This window comes from Quercus robur, chromosome 8 (assembly GCF_932294415.1).
Source record: "Quercus robur chromosome 8, dhQueRobu3.1, whole genome shotgun sequence".
NCBI classification, from domain to species: Eukaryota; Viridiplantae; Streptophyta; class Magnoliopsida; order Fagales; family Fagaceae; genus Quercus; species Quercus robur.
In genome coordinates, this window is record NC_065541.1 from 47057245 (window position 1) to 47077999 (window position 20755).

General features: G+C 37.9%; 1 protein-coding gene across 5 annotated transcripts; it reads left to right on the forward strand.

Moving 5' to 3' along the window:
- The first annotated feature begins 10950 nt into the window (after window positions 1-10950).
- Window positions 10951-20695, forward strand: LOC126696708 (protein MEI2-like 2). 5 transcript variants are annotated; one of them, XM_050393397.1, is made up of 14 exons: window positions 10952-11285; window positions 11563-11600; window positions 12366-12422; window positions 12541-12684; window positions 12767-13230; window positions 15293-15451; window positions 15549-15665; window positions 15794-15945; window positions 17433-17524; window positions 17633-18575; window positions 18683-18767; window positions 18853-18921; window positions 19169-19348; window positions 20029-20695. In XM_050393397.1, the coding sequence occupies exons 3-14, from the start codon at window positions 12380-12382 to the stop codon at window positions 20143-20145; spliced, it is 2565 nt and encodes an 854-aa protein (XP_050249354.1). In that variant the 5' UTR covers window positions 10952-11285; window positions 11563-11600; window positions 12366-12379; the 3' UTR covers window positions 20146-20695. The 5 variants fall into 5 exon arrangements, with proteins under 5 accessions (XP_050249356.1, XP_050249354.1, XP_050249353.1 ...); XM_050393396.1 differs by having other exon boundaries at window positions 12369-12422; XM_050393398.1 differs by lacking the exon at window positions 11563-11600.
- Window positions 20696-20755: the final 60 nt, after the last annotated feature.

A 20755-nucleotide genomic window follows, 5' to 3' on the forward strand; every position in this document is an offset into this window, starting at 1 on the left:
AACTACAATGATTTGTCAGCAAAGAAAGGGCATACCCACCGTAGGAACAGGCTGCCAGGGGGGATGGTGAGTGCCTCAGGCTACCTTTAAGGGACATAAGGAGATTGTAGGGGGCATTACAGCATCTGGTTCGTCTAGGAAAGCACGTAAGACTTTTAGCCAGTTGACAGGTTTCATTCCAAAGATGGCACGGGTCAACAACCCCATAATTACGTTCTCGGAGGAAGATGCTCGACGTCTTCACCACTCCCACGACGATGCGCTCATTGTTAACAGACGGGTAGGGGACTATAACACTTACCGAGTTTTAGTTGATAATGAAAGCTCTGTTGATATCCTCTATTACTCAGCGTTCTAGTAGATAAAGATCGAGAGAGAACAGCTCGTACCGACCAATGCATCGTTTGTTGGGTTCAGAGGAACGGGAGTATACCCCTTTAGTGCGGTCACATTGCCTGTGTCGATTGGTGATTACCCTCAACAAATTACTAAGAATGTTACATTCCTTGTCATCGACTATTCGTCTACGTACAATGCCATACTGGGCTGGCCTACCCTCAATTCATAGAAGGCCGTAACTTCGACCTATCAGCTAATAATCAAGTTTCTCATTGAGTACAGAGTAGGAGAGGTACGTGGAGACCAAGTGACAGCACGCGAGTGCTACATAACAATGTTGGAGATAGACGACCACTTACAGACCATGAGCATATAAGAACAATGGACAGTTGTAGAGACTGTTAAAGGGTTGGAAGAGATACTCCTCGATAACTCCAGAATTGAGCGAACGAGTAGGATCGGCACCCTTGCTAGCCCACCAGTTCGTCAAGCGCTCACGATATTCCTGAGAGAGAACCAGGATGTTTTTGCCTGGAGCCACGAAGACATGCTCGAGATCGACCCTTCAATCATGGTTCATAGATTGAACGTCTCACCCTCATTCCTCCCATGCGGTAGAAGAAGAGAGTGTTTGCCCAAGAGCGAGACAGGGCTATAGCGGAAGAAGTTCGCAAGTAATAAGAGGCAGAATTCATAAGAGAAGTATACTATCCCGATTGGTTGACCAATGTAGTGATGGTCCAAAAAGCCAACAAAAAGTGGAGGATGTGTGTAGACTTTAGGGACTTAAATAAGGTATGCTCCAAAGATAGCTACCCACTCCCGCATATCGACGTCCTGATAGATTCGACAGCGAGACACCAGTTATTGAGCTTCGTGGATGTGTTTTCTGGTTACAACTAGATTAAGCTGGATGAGACTGATCAGGAGAAGATTTCATTCGTCACCAGCCAAGGCCTCTTCTGCTACAAAGTGATGCCATTCAGTCTCAAGAACGCGGACGTAACGTATTAGAGGCTAATGAACAAAATGTTTGCACATCAGATTGGGAGAAATGTCCAAGTCTATGTAGACGACATGCTAGTGAAAAGTCGATGGGAAGACGACCATTTGGACGACCGTTGATACCCTCCGCTCTTATAACATGAAGCTCAATTTAAGTAGATGTGCATTTGGGGTAATGACTAGAAAATTCCTAGGGTTCATGGTGTCTTAGAGGGGTGTTGAAGTTAACCTAGACAAGATCCAGTCCATAATGGAGATGGCACCACCTAGGAACATAAAAGAAGTGCAAAGCCTCAACGGTAAGGTAGCGGCGCTGAATAGATTTGTGTCAAAAGCAGCAAACAAATGCCTGCCTTTCTTTCATACATTAAAGAAGTCCTTTGAGTGGATGGTCGAGTGTCAAGAAGCATTCGAGGACCTAAAGGCATACCTCTCCTTTCCACCATTGCTAAGTCCTTCCAAAACTAGGGAAGTGCTATTTCTCTACCTAGTCGTCTCCTTAGCTATTGTCAGCGCAGCCTTAGTCAGAGAAGAAGACAGGGTGTAGAAGCCCGTATACTACATTAGCCGAGCGCTTTAAGGTGCAGAGGAGAGGTACCCCTCGATGGAGAAGCTAGCCTTCGCCTTAGTGACCGTAGCTCGCAAGCTCAAACCATATTTCGAAGCCCACATGGTGGTTGTTATGACATACAAGCCTTTATGAAGAGCAATGAGTAATCCTGAAGCCGCTGGACGGATGGTGCTATGGGCAATTGAGTTGAGAAAATTTGACGTACAATACCGCCTATGCATTGCCATAAAGGGATAGGTGGTTACTGACTTTATTGCTGAGTTCACCAATATGGAAGGCCAGAGGGTAGAAGAGCACCTTTAACGGAGTATCCATTTGGACAGATCATTTAACAGGTAGGCTGGTAGAGCAGGTATAGTACTCCACTCCCTAGTAGGGGATGAGATCGAGTGCATGGTTCGTCTCGACTTCCCTACGACCAACAATGAGGCGGAATACGAAGCTCTAGTGGTAGGACTGGATTTCGCCAAAATAGTAGGGGCCATAAGTGTGGTTGTTTATTGCAATTCTCAAGTGGTCACAAGTTAGGTGAACAGTGATTATGAATGCAAATTTGAACGGATGAAGAAGTACCTGGTGCAAGTAAGGAAACAGGTGGGCGACTTTCAAGCCAAGTTTGTTCAAATCCCAAGGGACGAGAACGAGCAAGCTGACTGTCTTGCCAAGGCCTCATCAACAAAACACATGCTCATCTCCAGTAAGGTACTTTCTTTTGTTCAGCTTTCACCTGTGATAGATGGTGTCGGTGTGTAGGAAATAGGCTTCGAAAGCAACTGGACCACACTGATAGCCTTCTACTTGAAAGATAGCACATTACCTGACAATAAGAAGGCCACAAGGAAGCTGAAGGTTCAGGAGACACAATTTGTCCTGATAAAGGATGTCTTGTACAAAAGAGGTTTCTCCCGACCGTACCTAAGATGCCTAAATCCTGAGGAAGCAGATTATGTCATAAGGGAAGTTCACGAAGGGATCTGCGGGAACTATTCGGGGTCACGATCACTAGCGCACAAGTTGATTCGGGTAGGATACCATTGGCTTCCCATGCCAAAGGATGGCCAAGCCTATGTCAAAACTTGCGACAAATGTCAGAGGTTCATCTATCAGACAGCCCGCAAAAGAGCTCACCCCGATGACGGCTCTATGGCCTTTCACCCAATAAGGGTTAGACATCATGGGCCCATCCCCAATTGCGGCAAGACAACTGAAGTTCCTAGTAGATTACTTTACTAAATGGGTAGAAGCTGAAGCGCTGGTCACTATCACGGAGAAAAATATACGAAACTTCGTCTAGAGAAACATTGTCTACAAATACAGGATCCCTAAAGTCTTGGTCTCGGACAACGGAAAACAATTCGACAACGTGTCATTTAGAGATTTTTGCTCACAGTTGGGGATCAAGAACCACTACTCCTCGCTCACTCACCCTCAGGCTAACGAACAAGTTGAGGACACGAACCGATCTTTGCTCAAAATCATCAAGACTCGACCCAAGGGGGTAAAGGGTATATGGTCAGACGAGCTGCCAAGTGTACTATGAGTGTACAAGACAATGGCTAGAACATCTACAGGAGAGAGACCGTTTTGACTAGCATATAGGAGTGAAGCCATTATCCTAGCTAAGGTCTGATTCACAAGCTACAGAGTGAAGAACCATGATAAGTGTAGGAATGATGAATCCATGCGCCCACATCATGACCTAGTGGATGAGGTCAAAGCAATAGCTGAACAAAGGTTAGCATAATACCAGGACCTCATGGCCAAGCACTACAACTCCAGAATCAGACACAGAGATTTCTAAGTTGGAGACCTTGTCCTAAGAAAGGTGACGGGCCCCACAAGAGATTCTTCCAAGGGAAAGCTGGGACCTAATTGGGAAGGATCTTACAGAATCACTTCGTGGTAGAGGAAAGACACTTACCACATAGAGACGCTAAAAGGACAGAAGTTGCACAATTCATGAAACACCAAGCACTTGAAGAAATACTACCAGTAGACGATGACATGCAGAGCACCACTCCTCATTTCCAGTTTATTTCTCTTTAGTTAATTTTTATTATCTACAGTACCTTTTAAGCCCAAAGTGCAACTTTTCATTTTTTCAAGAACAGTTTTTTGACTTATGCACGTATTTATCATAATAAGAGGAGTTATTCAAATATACCATACGCGTATATATATGTCTACAAAACTGCGTCTACGACTAAGTCCTTAATTGAACGAATGCATCCTAAGGGATGCTGTGAAATTTATTTAAGTCCTTAAGCAAACGGAGGCATCCTAAGGGATGCTGTGAAATTTATTTAAGTCCTTAAGCAGACGGAGGCATCTTAAGGGATGCCTTGAAAATTATTTAAGTCCTTAAGTGGACGGACGCATCCCAAGGGATGCCTTAAATTTGTTAGTCCTTAAGTGGACGGATATGTCCCAACGATGACTTGAAAGCTATTAAAGGGGACGGATCCATCCCAGGGGATGCTGTGAAATTTATTAGTCCTTAAATGGACAGATGCATCCTAGGGATACCTTGAACTTTATTTAAGTCCTTAAGTGGACGGACGCATCCCAAGGGATGCCTTAAATTTGTAGTCCTTAAGTGGACGGATGCATTCCAGGGAATACCTTGAAATTTATTTAAGTCCTTAAGTGGACGGATGCATTCCAAGGGATGCCTTAAAATTTATTAGTCCATTAGTGGACGGATATGTCCCAAGGGATACATTGAAGTTTATTAATGTCCATCTCAAGGGATACCTTGAAATTTATGAGTCTAGGAGTGGACGGATGCAAGGAATCCCAAAGGGTACCTTGAAATTTTATATAAGTCCTCATATGGACAGGTACATCTCACTTATAAAAGAGACGGATCATTCCCAAGGTTTGAATCTAAAGCGAGTGATCTAAAATCTACAAAGCCAACAGATTACAATCTTTTAAATTAGAGCGGAAGCAAATAAACTTATAATTAAAAACCCAAAAATTTGTGGGCAATGTTAAGATTACACAACCGTTGTTCTCAAAATAATTTCCACAATAGAATAAAATATGTAAAGTCTGCAAAAACTAGGGCTGGTCAACAGGGGCCTCCTCATCCACTACTTTCTTAGCTAGCTTAGCCTCCTCAACTAGATAGTTCTCGTCGTCGACAAATTTGGCTTGTCCATCCTGGGGAGCAGCTCCTTCGTCACCTTGAGCGTCGGGAGTAGGATCATCCTAGAATAGCTCGACGGTGCCTTTAGGCTCGACGGATTTGGCTGGGGTCTGAGCCATGTCATCCAAGGAGACTTGAGACATGTCTAAGTCGAGAAAAAGGGCCTTGACTTGACGAATGCACTCATTAAAGCCGTCAGCATAGCAACTGCCAAGCTCAGTAAGGAAACCGTCAGAGTTACGATGTCCTCTTTTTTAACAAAATTTTGAAGATCTTCTCCAAAAAGCTCCATTGCTCAAGGTTAACCTCTAGACGGTCCTAAGTTGCAATAAGAGATGGTTAGACTAACAAGGAAAACAGACAAAATAAATAAACGAGCAAATTTAAGCAAATGGACGCCTACCAGATGGAGGCATTATGCCCCAAGTTCTATCAACAAGGGACATGTTCTCCCGTTCATCAGGGTGGCACACCCAGTTGTCTCCCTAGGTAAAGAAATATTGGTTCTTCCAGTTCCAGTTAGAATTAGGGGTCTCATACACTAGCCTGAGCGCTGGTTTCCTTGGCAGGAAGCTATAGATCCCCCTAGACTTGACGATCTTAGAGGGACAGTAACAATGGAAGAACTCCTCCACAGTTAGCTGACGTCTCCCTTTGCTTAGAACCTCGTACAACACCTTTGCACCAAAGAAGATTCTCCAAGCATTCAGAGCAATCTAGGTGACGGCTAGTCCTAAGTACTGGAGTAAGCGACGGTGGAGAGCATTCAAAGGCAGTTTGAATCCCGCCTTGAACATTTGCTTATACACCCTGACGTAATCAACACCTCGGTAATAACAATTCTCAAACTTAAAAGGTAGACGGATGGGGATGTCGATGGGAATTTGATATCTCTCCACTAAGGTGTCGAAGTGTTTTCTTCTAATGGTCAAATTAAAATCGTTGACTGTCCACATAAGGGGAAGAATGGACTTCCTAAGGCCGTCAGGGCTAACAACAGATCTAATAGGAGATTCAACGTTCTCAATGTTCTCCTCGCTGTTTGAGTCTCCACTTATATCACTCTCTGACCCGTCCACATCCAAATTCTCATCCTCTTCCTCGGAAGGTGAGTTGGCAAATGAAACCTTTTTAGTATAACAGGCGTTGGGGTTGTCTTGACCTGACGGGTACACCTCATTGTAGCTCTCTCCTTCGTGGACACACGATTGCTTACTTGACGCTTCACTAGACATTTATTACACCTACACGTGACGGATAAACTCCTAAGACTTTATAGGTTTGCATATGCGACGGACATATAGTACTTAAAAAAACAAAGAAAAGAAAAATATGTGTATAAGACGAAGAGCACTTACAGGTGTACGATGCAGAAAGGGGATAGAAACAGCATGGTGAACGGACGTGCCGAAGTGACGGAGTAACATATTCTTGTAGGTGACGGTGGCTTTCTGACACTGGAAAATGGTTGTGAAAAATACAAATGAAAGGGAGAAGCAATATATATATATATATATATATATAGAGGAAATGGTGCGGAAGACGAAGAGACGCTTTGGTCCGAATAACCAACCACTAAAATCATGCCACATGTCCCCCTAGCATTTATGACTCTTAATTGGCTTGTCATTCAAAACACGACTCCCTAGAAACTAGGTGAGACCATCACTCCACGTGTCCGTCTAGGATACTAGGTGACAGACCTATAGAGTGAGGGGGCAGCTGATAGGGATAAATCCCAAGGCAAACGGATCCAATTAACAGAGTTAGTCATAAGCGACGATGTTGACAAAGGAGACGGTTTACATGGCCTAACAATCAAAGAATTGGTAGAGGGGATCATATGTTAGATAGAAAGGAAGAAAAATGGATGGACCCTTCAAAGTAGATGGACTTAAGTAAGACAAGCGGATTCTTTGTAGAGAACGGATTCCAATGAGACAGATGGACGCAAGGGAGACGGTTAATGAAGCCACGTGGCACCCACGTGGCCTAAGTGGTCTCCAAGAAACCTAATATGGAAATGTCTTGCATCTCACGCCCAGAATCCTTACAAGGAAATAATCCCACGATATATGGGCATTAAAGAGGATCTTCTCTACAAGGAAATACCTTATCTATCAAGAAATGGATGTCAGCTCTATACCACTATAAAAACCCCCAATCCCTCACAAACCAAGGTATGCGTAATTCTCTTAGTTTTGACACTCTAGAGTTGTAGAAATTCTCTCTAACTTAACCTTCAGAGGGTATTTGGCCGGTACCACACCAGTACTCTCTGCAAGATCTTCTTTATTTTTGTTTCGCAAGTTTTGTATAGAGCATGTGAGTACTACACAACTCACTAACGATTTTTGGCATCATCAAAGATGATGCTCTAATAAAAAATATAGATAAAATGCATATTCATCAATGTGAGAAAAATAAAAAATATACCTTGAACAATGAAAAAAATAGACGTTGCACATGATTTTTGTTTTCTTTTCTTTAATAAAGTATGGGATTGAACCCTTGATCACACGTCATCATTAAAGATGGAATGTCAATTTGGCCATAACTCATTCATGGATATGAAATTATTAAGAACTCATTTATTTATAAGTGATATATTTGATCCCTTAGAATAAAAAAAGGTCATGCTGAGATTAGCTATGAACCATTCCCTTTATTAAAAAAAAAGGAAAAAAGAAAAAAGAAAAAAAAGGTAAACATATTCGCTTCTCCACCAAAGGTAAACATATATTGTTATCTTAAATGCTCTGGTTTATATTTTTATAGGGAGAGGGACCTTCGAGTAGTAACCAGGCCTATTTCAGTGTTTAGTACCCAATTATTTTAGTGCATTTAAAAATCAAACCCAAAAACTTATTTTAAGTGCATTTCCTTCCTTATCCCTAACCAGGCCTGTAAGTTAGCTGGGTATTTAATGATATTTTTAAAGCTTAAGCTTGCTTCTCTTAACAGAAACAAGAGATGCCAATTGCTAGTTGACTTAATGAAGTGTCATTAGGATACTAATTACGAAGTTTTATAATGATAATGCAATAAAAGGTTTAAAGCTTTTAAATAAATATTTAAAGTTTAAAGAGATTTTCTCAAAAAAGAAAACAAAACTATCTCAAGAACGTATCCATAATTTTATCACAACTTTCTCCTCTTAATTATAAAAAAAGTTTTATTGATAAAAAACAATATAGAAAAGTTTTGAGGATACATACTAACTATTAGAAAATCTGACCAAAAAATAAAACCTTTTCATATATGAAAAAAGAGTCAACTTTCCTGTTGCAAAGCCTCACCTTGATTAAAATTGGTAGAGCAGCTGGAGCTTTCCAATTATCACACACAACAAAGCCAAAAAGTAGTCAACTTATGATCATTATAGTGCAACAAAAAAATTTTCATTTAATTTAATTTTGATTATAAAATCATTCCGCAATTAGTTCTACAATGATTGCGTGTGCAATATTTGTAGTACTAGATAAACCTAAAAATAGGAAGAGCTTTAGAGTTGTATCATAAAACCATCTCTTTCTATCTTTTCTAAATTTATCAGACTTTTATTTTCATGATTACAATCTGAACGGGTTCAAATAAATAAATAAATTTGGTTTGTGGAAATACATAAATCCTCTAATAGCCGATAACCAAAAAAATAAAAAATAAAAAATCACATATTATAATCTTGTATAAAAGATAGTTTTCTGTATTTTTTAAGATTTGATAATATTAGAAAAAATGAGTTAAAAGAAAATTATCTTTGATCAAAAGAAAAAAATATGACCTATTTTTAGAAATTGTTTTCCATTAATTTAAAAAAAGAAAAAAAAAACTCTATTTCACAACAAGCTAAATAAAAAAAAAAGTTAAAACATTATTTTTTAACTCATTTAAAGTAGTTACCAAACCTAAAAAAAAAAAAATTTATGAAAAACATTTTTTAGAAAATAACTGATTTTCTAGAAATTTATTGCAAATAGCAACATGCAATTCGAAAGGATTATTCCTCTTAAATATTTTTCATAGAAAAGCTAGTAATGCTAGGACCGCTAAAATCGGCACAATTTCGTATCATAACTCACCATATAACGAATTCTTAACACAAAATTGTGCCAATTTGGTGGCCCTACCATTACTCATAAAAACAGCAAAAGCCGAACCTCTAAGCTGACGCAAGACCACGTCAGTAGACCCACTAGAATAAAGGTAGTGGAATTAACAATCTACAGTCAATCTCACCTAAGCTTCGTGCCTTCCCAAATTTTCAACCAATTGCTCAACAACACACTCAGAACAAGACAACCTCATAGGCCCCACAAAAGACTAATGATCCTATGAATCATTACTAATATTTAGTAATAATTAAATGAAAGGTTTTGTTTATAGCGATAATTGTTAAGCTGGAATCTCCAATATAGTCCATTAAGATTATCTAGCTAATCAAAGGATTTTCAATAAAAAAAAAATTCAACTTTTTACTATTTATTTTTGAAAAAAAAAAAAACACTTTTGTTACTTTTGCTGTTTTCCAATAGAGGCGGGCGTGGGCCTATTTTATTCTCCTTAACAAATTGTATTAAAAGGGCACTCTTTTAACATACTATATTAAAGAAAACCTAGAATTTCCTTTAAAATTATCTAAAAGATTATGATTTTTTTTTCAAGAATTAATTTTTACTTAATTGTCCTGCTCCGCTTACAACACACTCAATTTTATTATATATAATTTGAAATAATGGTTGGTAGATAATTTTATCTCAAATTTTCATAAAGATAAATTTCCTTACTTGAACTTACAACATATCATTTTCACTTAAGCAAAGGGTATTTACCATTGAATCAACGCACACTTTCTTGTTTACTTCATGAGAATATAAAAAAAGTATATATATATATATATATATATTCATTAATGAAAGAAAAAAATTACCTCCAAACCGGTTTAAAGAAAATATTTTTTAATCCACTGTGTGATAATTTTTTTTTTTGAGAAGGACACTATGTGATAATTGATTACATAACATATTTAATGAGTTATGTGACTTATATTTAAAATTTCTTTAAATAATAAATGTAATGGGTTGGAAGAAATTTTTCCAAACCAAATTAGAGAAAAACTCTATCATGAATGAAAATTGCATCACATGATTTTATAGAATATCACCGTAATAGACTTTTTTTTTTTTTTTAATTTCTAAAAAAAAATTCAAACCAAATGGTCCTGTTATTTTCATAACAACAACTTTTGGTTCCTTATTTTCCCTTCCATGATGCAACCTATAATGAATCCCATCGTTATTATTATTTTTAAGGATTGGGTCAAAATTCCATCGGATTTTAGAATAGCATAAAAGCATAAAAGCAGGGTGTGAAGAGAGTGCCACTATTGCAACCTAGTATTGTTTTTTAATTTTTTAAATATTTTTGGGTTGCCATGCCAATGGTTGGAGAAACGGACAAGCATGTCTGTGCTAAATTGCTAATGTGCATATGTGTCAACGGACGCCAAATAGGATTCAAATATGGCCTAATTTTTTAGTCACACGCATATAGAGGGTTACTAGTATTTTTTGTTTGAGTTCCAATTAGCTCAAATTGATAAAGTCTCCGACTTGTCATTGAATAAAGGACCTAGAGTACAATTCCCGCTAGGTCAAAAAAAATCAATTGGTATCTTCACTTATCAATAATCATGAATTGATTTAAAATACTATGTATCTATCAAAAATATTATTACTAAAAAAAAAAAAAAAAAAAAATCTAGCAAAGCAAAGCAATAGCTGAAGTTTTTTTCCTTTTTTTTTTTTTGGGGGGGGGGGGGGGGGGTGTTTGGGTTGGTGTGTTATTAATATTTAATAGTGTGTGAAATAATAAATTTCCCTGTACTTGCACTCCTTCCCTCCAATCATTTTCCTCTGTTTTACTTTCTCACTCTTACTCTCTCTCTCTCTGATTTTCTTACAGTTTTTCTCTCTGGTTTCCCGGCGAGAGAGAAGGAAGTAGAGGAGTATAAGAAAGAAATTTCTCTGCTTCTACGGAACTCTCGCTCTCTCTTTCTCTTTCTCTCTTGGTGTTTAATTTTCTTTGATCAAGGACAAAGCTTTGTTTTTCTATCTGCCAAATAGTTTGTACCCATCTTCAAGAAATGGGTTCTCTTTAACTTCTCTCTCTGTCGCTGTCTCTGTCTCTGTGTGTGTGTTCTTGTTCTCTCTCTATAAGGTACTTTTGTCTCTTTCTCTACTCTCTCTTTCTCTGTGTGTGCTTCTGAATTCCTAGTGGTAATTCTGATTTTTTTTGGAGAATTTTTTGTTTGTGTTTGATTTTTATGTTTTTGGATGTGATTGGGTGAAATAGCATGTGGGTATTTCATGTTTTGGTGAAATTTAATTTCTTGTTGATGGAAAACAGTGAATGATGATGAAACTGTATATGGGTTTGGGCTTGGTGGGTATTTCTTGCTCTGCTAAAATTACTATCTTGGTTCTGGTTTATGTAGTAAAATTTGAGCTTGGAACTGTGTAGGGTCTGCCTCAGGTGAATTTTAAGAGCTGCTAAGTTGGTCTTGCTTTTTTTTTTTTGGGTGGTTTTTATTTAATTTCACTTTACATGTCATATGGAGCTTTGCATGATTTAGCTTCAACACTTAGCTTATGAACTATTTCGTCAAAAAATTTCTTAACTTTAATTGAATCTTAAACTAGTCGGGGGTTTTGATGTGCCGGTGCTATTGGTCCCATTTTGCAGTTATAATTGTGCATTAATCAATTTTCAGGAGTTTAGGTGTTGAATTGATCAATTCTATCTGACATTTAATAGTGGACCTTGGATATGTAAGAAGGAGAAAATGTTGCTTGTTCTCAACTCCAATGGACCAAACTGGTTGAAACTTATGATTCTTCATGATCAATGTCGCATATCCGGAAGATAATTGATGATTAATCATTGGTTACTATACATTTTTTTTGGGTAACTAATTGGTATAGAGGCGTATGGATATGTGAAATGTCACATTTATAGTTGAAGAATTAGTGGGCCACACAGTTGTGCTTTTGGACTGATTTTACCTAGGTGCAATTACACAAACCGTTTTGAAGAATTAGTGCTTGCACTCGAGTTCAAAAAAGTTGAACAATAATGATTGCTTTTTTATTAATTCCTTTTCTCCATAGTGATTGCTGCATAATAAGTGCATATTCATTGTTGCATGTATCTGTATCTTTGTATCTTTTTGATAGCCTCTAAAAAGTTCCTTATAGTTGATAATTATAATAGCTTAACCTCAATTTTTCTTGCTGTTAGCAGAAATTGACTAGATGGAGCAATATCTAAAGGGTTCTACCTCGGGTCATTCTGAAGGTCACCCTCTTTCATCCGCTGATCAAAGCTGATAACATATATGTTCTCATGTTATTTGTATTTGCCTGTGTATGTATGTGTCATACTTATTGATTAGCATTCATAAATGTTTTTGTAGGTCAATTCAAGATTCCATCAGTTAACGTTCCTGGAAAAGTGGGAAGTAGTGTGTGGGGGATCCCACGTGGAATTGATGCATATCATTCATCAAGTGATGCAAGCTTGTTTTCTAGCTCATTGCCTGTCCTTTCACATGAAAAGTGTATGTTTTGAGCTTGTCACAAGATATTGTATATACCTACTGCTTACACTGATTAGCAAGACTTATTTTTGACAATTTGCAGTGAACTTTACTGCATTGGATCATGGTGGTCAATCTGTTGAGGATAACTCGCCTAATTTAGATAAACTTGACCAAGATACTGAGGGGAAGGATCTGCTTGAAGACATTGAAGAAAATACAATAGGAAACATGCTTCCTGATGATGATGAGCTTTTGGCTGGCATAATGGAGGATTTTGACCTAAGTGATTTGCCTAATCAGCTGGAGGATTTAGAAGATGATTTATTTGGTAGTGGAGGGGGTATGGAATTGGATTATGAGTCCTCAGAGAGCCTTGGTATTGGTTTGTCAAAGGTAAGCATATCTGATGGTGTTACTTCGAATGGCATTGCTCACTATGCGCTTCCAAATGGTGTGGGGACAGTTGCTGGGGAACATCCCTATGGGGAGCATCCATCAAGGACACTGTTTGTCAGAAATATCAATAGTAATGTTGAGGACTCTGAATTGAGATCTCTCTTTGAGGTACTTTTCACTAGTTTCATCAAAATTCTGACTGCCTATATCTGCTTTGTCTTGCTTATGAAAGTTGAAATTTTGGCTTATATTATGCTATCACTTGGCAAATTTAAATCCTGCAACTATCATCTCCTTGGTAATCTGGAAAAATGTACGGATAAATCTTATCAAATAAATTTTGTTCGCAAATTACCAATTCCATGTTAGATGCAGGGGAAGCCTAGGTCTTGTTGACTGCTGTCTGATAGAACCTTTTCACTAGTTTCCTTTTTTCTTCTCCTCTTGGAGTGACTCTCTTGTATAACCTTTCTGCTTGTGTTGAAATTCCCCCCCTTGGTTTTGCATTTTTATGTGTTTTTGTTCCTAGAAAAAGTCCATTTCTGGTCTTTAAGTTGCCAACAAAATTAAGATGCTCAAAAGAGTACATGGTGTTGCCCAGCTCTTCTAATACAATTTGTAGTATTGTACTCCTGGATGCTCATTTGAGATAGTATTCAGCCTGTTCCAACATTCTTCTGAAGGAAACAAGGGCAAGGGGGTCACTTGAGGTAGAGCTTCCCAGTGTGTTAACTGTTTAGACTTTGGATGCACTGTAGAAAGGAAAGGAATGGAAGGGAACAGTTTCTTGGTTGGAATTTTAAAAAGAGGGATAGAGATGGTTTCCATTCCATTTTAATGAACAATCCATGGGCTGAATGTTCCATTCTCCCTCATTAATTGAGGCAAAAATACATTTATTCTTTTTAAATTCCCAACCACACAAGAAAAAAATCTCATTCCTTTTTATTCCATATCTTTGTGAACTCCCAAGCATTGTGACAGAAGGAAAGAAGACAAAAAAATTGAGTTAAGTCTTGGGATGGTTGCTTGTAAGTATTCAGCTTAATTTGATGTGTAATGGGCATTTATGCTCTTTTTGTTTCCATTAGAGAAGGAAGGAAAAGGAAATAATATAATAGGGATGGCAGTTTAGCCCTATTAAGTTGGGATCTGCTGTACTGTGCCCTGTATGGGGTGGGGATTCCACAAGAAACCACAGGGACAGGGATGAGGATCAATTTTGTTCCCACTAAGGGGTGAGACTTGAGCCACCCTTTTCCAGTATCCACTTATAATTGTCATATAAGTACCCTTATATATTTTCAATTATATAACTCCTCTTACATTAATATGTATTACATTATCTTTAGAAAGAATTTGTAATTTCCTTTTATTTGCTATATTTGTGTAAATAACTTTTACTATATGCATACATATATGTTTTTTTTTTTAATTGTTCGCCATGAAAATAAGTAATGTAGGACATTGTGTGGTGGGGGATTCCCAGTTATCCCCAAAGCGGGGATGGAGCAAGGGATAATTTAACATTCAAGGATAGGATAGGGAATGGGATCCTTGGCTCCACCTTGCTTCATTATCTTCCCTACAATCAGAGTGTAGTGAAGAAAATGAAAAAAAGGTGAATCTTCAAGTCTCTTAGGCAGTTTGGTTGTCAAGAAGAACAGAAGGAAAGTAAAACACATAGTGGATCCTTCATGGATAAAAAATATTTAAAATGTATACTACACCCATGCAACTCTTTCATTCCTTCCTTTCCTCCCAATTGTGGTGAAGCAAAATAGGGACTCTGAGGGAGAGGTGATCTTTTGCACTTCCCTCCGTTTCCCTCATCTTATTTTAATCTTGGAAAATGCATTCTACATATCATTGTCTGCAAAATGACCTTATTTTAATCTTGGAAACATAGTTGATGTGGGTTTTACAGTGGAAACTAATGTATTTAGTATTGCAGAACATAATAGTTGTAACTTGTAAATGAGAAACATAACAAAAGGTTCATATGATTAGTGTCACACAGTTATTTCAGATTTTATACTTACCCAAAATAAATAAATAACGTTATGTAATTTGTGTTTGTGTTGGGGGGCGCGGGGTGGTTTGAGTTCTGTGATTTTTTTTTCCTTTTCTATATTACATATATGGTAAAACAGTGTTTCATCTATATTTTGTTACTCTTAACACTTATTGATTATGAAACTTCTTTTTATTTATTTATTTATTTTGGTAGCAATATGGGGATATCAGAACTTTATACACCGCATGCAAGCATAGGGGCTTTGTGATGATATCTTATTATGATATCCGAGCTGCTCGTACTGCAATGCGTGCATTACAAAATAAGCCTTTGAGACGAAGAAAACTTGACATTCATTTTTCAATTCCCAAGGTTTGAAACAGGATGCTTGTTTTTATGATTTTGTTTGGTACTGTTGATTTCAATCCATTTCTATGTCATGCATCATTCCTTCTCTACTTTATTCCAGGATAACCCATCAGAAAAGGATATTAACCAAGGAACTCTTGTGGTGTTCAATTTGGATCCATCGGTATCAAATGATGACCTTCGTCAAATATTTGGGGCTTATGGGGAAGTCAAAGAGGTGCTACCTTTTGGATGTGTTTCTTTTACATGTTGTTTTGTATTCATTCACTCATCCTTGTATGTATACTTTATGCACTATTATGCTTAGCTCTTTAATCTTTATATAACCTTGTGAATGAAATGCAGATCAGGGAAACACCACACAAGAGACACCATAAATTCATAGAATTTTATGATGTTAGAGCTGCAGAGGCAGCTCTTAGAGCATTAAATAGGAGTGACATAGCTGGGAAACGCATAAAGCTTGAACCTAGCCGCCCTGGTGGAGCACGTCGAAAGTAAGTATTTAGTTTCTGTCATAACAGAGCTAACGCATTGTCGTTGGCATGAATTCTTGCTCCTTTTAATTCTCTCTTTCTTAGAGGAAGACTTGAATCTAAGGCCTATCATCCCTTTTGCCACCCCAGCCAACATCTAAATTCTTGTACAAGCAGTAAGAAAAAAGAACTTTTTATTGTTAATATCAACTTTTCATCCCAAAGCCTTCATCTGCTGCAACTCTTTTTCATTTTATTTTACTCAGAGAAATGGCTGTATGAAAGTGACATCAAACAATAAGCATTATGGTTTAACATATGATTCTCCTCAATGTTTTAAGACCTGGACTGGACTGCACAGTCAGACGAATTGTCCCAGGAATTGTGTCTATAAACGGGCTGGTCACCCTGTAAGATCCATTTTCAACAAATAAATATTCAAACCTGTTGACCCACTGGATCAATAACTAAGACTGTTGACCAGGACGTGGGTCAAAAAAGTGTGATGGGTTGGGCTGTATGGAAAAATTATCAACAAAGAGCTGCTGGGGTGGGGTTTCAAATCAATGTTCAGCAGCTCATAATATCATGGTGTGGTATGACCAATTGATCCATGGCTCCTTCTTGATACTTTTGTTGGTAGTAATATTGTGTACTAAAGAAAAACAACTCAAAGCTTGTTATGGTGGACCCTTGAGCCCAAGTTCCAAAACCTTGAATATCATACTACAACCAACAAAGCTACTGCACGTCAAAGTTGTTGTTCCTGTAGGTATTGTATGTATGCTTTGTACAACTCTAGGTGCGAAAAAAAAAAGCTTTTTATATAACTAAAACCAACCTGTCCAAAATAATATTCATGGGCATGTTGTAGGAACTCTGCTAAAATTCATTGATGATTGTTTACTTTACAAAGGGAAATGGAAGTATACAAAGGAAAGCCCTAAAAAATTAAAAAAATTCATGAAAACAAATAGACATTTGGGACCCATGAATAAAGGAAAATAGGAAGTAAAGTTGATACACTTGAATCGGTGGACTTCTAGTGATGATGATAGAAAAACGTAAGCTTCTGGTTCCTGCAGGATGTAAAAAATTGTTTTTGTTTCATGAACAGCTTGTTTATCAAAAACTTGTAAAGCTATATGTAATTTCTGGCTCCTATTTCATGGAGCCTGTGAGCATCTGCAACATGTCTTCATAGTAAACTGTCTATTTTCTTCTATCTTTTAACTCTACATTTTTTTAGCCCTTAATACTTCTTCATATGGATCTTTTAAAGGATCTCTCTATATTTATTTGCGTGTTGTTTGAATTAGGCTCATCATATGCAATGTTTTACTTTCTTGCCACCCCTCTTCTTTTTTTTGGTTATAAAGAATATCTTAAAACAAAGCTAACTAACAGCCCCCTTCCTTGGTTCCCATTTTGACTGATATCTTGCTACATATTGTTATTAATCCATTAAGCTGTGAAGAAATTAACCTGTTTGTACCTTTGATCTATAGCTTGATGCAACAATTAAGTCAAGAGTTGGAACAGGATGAAATCCGAAGCTTCCGACCGCATGTTGGTTCACCAGTGACCAATTCTCCCCCTGGTACTTTTATCTCTAAATAACTCACATATATCTTACAACTAAGTATCTGTATGCTTATTCTTATTGGAAAGTCATTCAGTTATAAGATTACTGGCACTTCTATGACAGGTAGCTGGCCCCAATTTGGCAGCCCAGGTGATCATAATCCTTTGCATTCTTTTAGCAAGTCCCCAGGTCCAGGAAATCTCAGCCCTATAAGCAGCAACCATTTGACTGGGTTAGCTTCAATTCTGCCACATCATGTATCTACCTCCCCAAAAATTGCACCAATTGGTAAGGACACTGGAAGGGTTAACCATGTTAATCAGATATTCCCCAACACGGGATTGACGCAAGGTGCTGCCTATCAGCATTCCCATTCCCTTTCTGAGCAGAAATTCAGCACAAGTCCAGGACCCCTGTCTCCTTTTGGTGAATCAAATCTGAATTCATCTAGCATCGGAACATTATCTGGTCCTCAGTTTCTCTGGGGAAGTCCAGGTCCTTACTCTGAGCATGCCAATTCTTCTGCGTGGCAGACATCATCTGTTGGGTACCCATTTGCATCCAGTGGACAGGGTCAAGGTTTTCCATATGCTGGCCGTCAAGGTTCTTTTGTAGGCTCACATCACCAACATCATGTTGGATCTGCTCCTTCTGGTGTTCCTCTTGAAAGGCAGTTTGGCTTCTTCCCAGAGTCACCGGACACATCGTTCATGAATCCAGTTGCATTTCCAGGCATGGGTTTAAGTCGCAGCAATGTGATGAACATTGGTGCCCGTACAGCTATGAGTGCTGGTGTCGGTCTTTCAGGAAATGTAACAGAAAATGGTTCTCCTAGTTTCAGAATGATGTCACTGCCAAGGCATGCTCCCTTGTTCCTTGGCAATGGTTCTTATTTGGGACCTGGAGCAACTGGCAATGAGGGATTAGGTGACCGTGGCCGAAGTAGGCGAGTTGAGAATAGTGTAACCCAGACAGATAGCAAGAAGCAGTACCAGCTTGATCTGGATAAAATTATCAGTGGGGAAGATACTAGGACTACTTTAATGATTAAAAACATTCCTAATAAGTAAGAACAATATATGGTCAACGTTTTGAAATCATTACAAATTTCCTAGTTTTTGAATGAGGTGGTCAATTTGTTGATGATTTCTGCTTCTATTATCTTCCTACCAGGTACACTTCAAAGATGCTGCTGGCTGCCATTGATGAAAATCACCGGGGTACTTATGATTTTCTCTACTTGCCAATTGATTTTAAGGTATGCCATTGTGGGACTATAAGATACCATATTCTTCAATCTCCTATAGTTGAATTGCGACTGATGTTAAAGTTGTCTGTTGCAGAATAAATGCAATGTGGGTTATGCTTTCATTAATATGGTGTCTCCTTCACACATTATCCCCTTCTATCAGGTTCAGCTTTTTCCTTTGCTTGAGGCTCCAGGAGTAGCAATACATTATAAACTTTAGACATTCTTCTTTGTCAATGTTGTAAAAGTAAACTTATATGCTCATGTTTTCATAAAAACTAATTTTTTGTTTAAATAGGAAATTCTTTGCATTTATATCTGGCTGACAATTCAAGAAGATTTATCTGCTGAATTGGAGTCATGGAAATCCTTCAAATTTTCCAGAACTTATACCATGGAAATTTATGCAGGCATTTAATGGAAAGAAGTGGGAGAAGTTCAATAGTGAAAAAGTTGCTTCACTGGCATATGCGCGAATTCAGGGCAAGGCTGCCCTTGTGACACACTTTCAGAATTCAAGCCTAATGAATGAAGATAAGCGATGCCGGCCAATTCTCTTTCACTCAGAGGGTCAAGAGATTGTTGATCAGGTTACATGTTTATTGATCATAACAAACTAGAAATATCCTCAACTACTTGGAGCGTTCTTGCTAGTTCTTCTAACTCTAAATAATGTCACCATGCCAGCGTCCTCTAACTTTAACTGCCTGAAGATATTTATTGCTGATTCCATATAAATAATATGTTGATAACTGCTTAGTATTCATTTATGTTTGTTATATATTTCATGCTATTTTTGAGCTTTAATTAGGGTCTGTCTGGAAGCAGCTTCTTTGTTGGAGTACATTATATTCATCCTTAATTTTTTGTTAGTAGCTCACACCTTACATAATGAGGCATTTAGAGGAACACAAAGGAGAATTTAACTGTTGGAGAGGATATTGTGAAACAGAAAAAATTCTCATACAATTTGTATACAAGAATTTTCCTTTGTTTTGAGTGGAGTGCGAAGAGTGAAAGAGGGGGCTGATGCTTATGGTTGAAATAGCTAGACCAAGGGTCCATTTCTAGTTTCTGTGGTTCCCTTGACATCTTTGATCAGGTTATCAAATTGATCTTGATAAAGAAATAGAAGAGAGAGTTTAATCCTGTTTTAGAATTTACAAAACAAAGATTAATGTATCCATAATTTATTAGAAGTCATGGTTTCTTGAAGTTGTCTTGGAGAAACCATGTTTATTTTCTGACTATTTTTGTGTGTGTCCTCCAGGAACCTTTCCTTTCCAGCAATTTGAACATATGTATTCGACAACCAGATGGGTCTTACTCAGGGGATTCATTGGAGAGCCCAAAGGAAATTCTGGATGAGAGGCCAGAGAAAATTTAATAACGTATGAAAACTACTCTTAGCCTTAAGGATTGGCAACTAGGAGCTGCTAACTGTTGCATAGATGTTCAAGTGTATAAAGTTGAAAGAGAACCAAGTAACGGGCGTATAATTGCTGTCTTATTGGCTACCTCCACCTTTGAGTGATGGATACTTGAAAATATTTCATGAGGAAGTATCCATGGAAAAGTGGCAGAGAGCATTTTGTTTATATGTAGAGGTACAAATTGTTATTTAACCAGGGGAATAAGGGAAGCATATTGCTGAACTGTGAAGTCTCTCTCCAGCCATATGCATTGCTCACCGGCTTGTGCATGATCTCTCCTTTCGGGTTTGCTTTTTATCATCTCAGTTTTTTTTTCTGGGTCTTTCAAGTCAATTTGCTAATATCATTACATGTGTATGGTTAGATGTTTATCAGGTTTGGGGGTTGTAAAAAGATTGTGTACAGAAAGGGGACAAACAGAACCATCATGTTCATGTGTTACAGACTTACAGTGTTATTGTGTGACTTAGAAAATGTGTATCTGAGGAAATATATGGTTGTATAGATGTCTTGTTACTCTCTCTCTCTCTCTCTCTCTCTCTTAACAGATTTTTTTCTTCAAAA

Bases quoted from the DNA above. Each gene is read 5' to 3' on its own strand.
- LOC126696708 (XM_050393397.1), top strand. From the start codon at position 12,380: ATGGAGCAATATCTAAAGGGTTCTACCTCGGGTCATTCTGAAG. The intron at 12,423-12,540 runs GTCACCCTCTTT...ATGTTTTTGTAG, and splicing joins TACCTCGGGTCATTCTGAAG to GTCAATTCAAGATTCCATCA. The intron at 18,576-18,682 runs GTAAGAACAATA...TCTTCCTACCAG, and splicing joins ATTAAAAACATTCCTAATAA to GTACACTTCAAAGATGCTGC.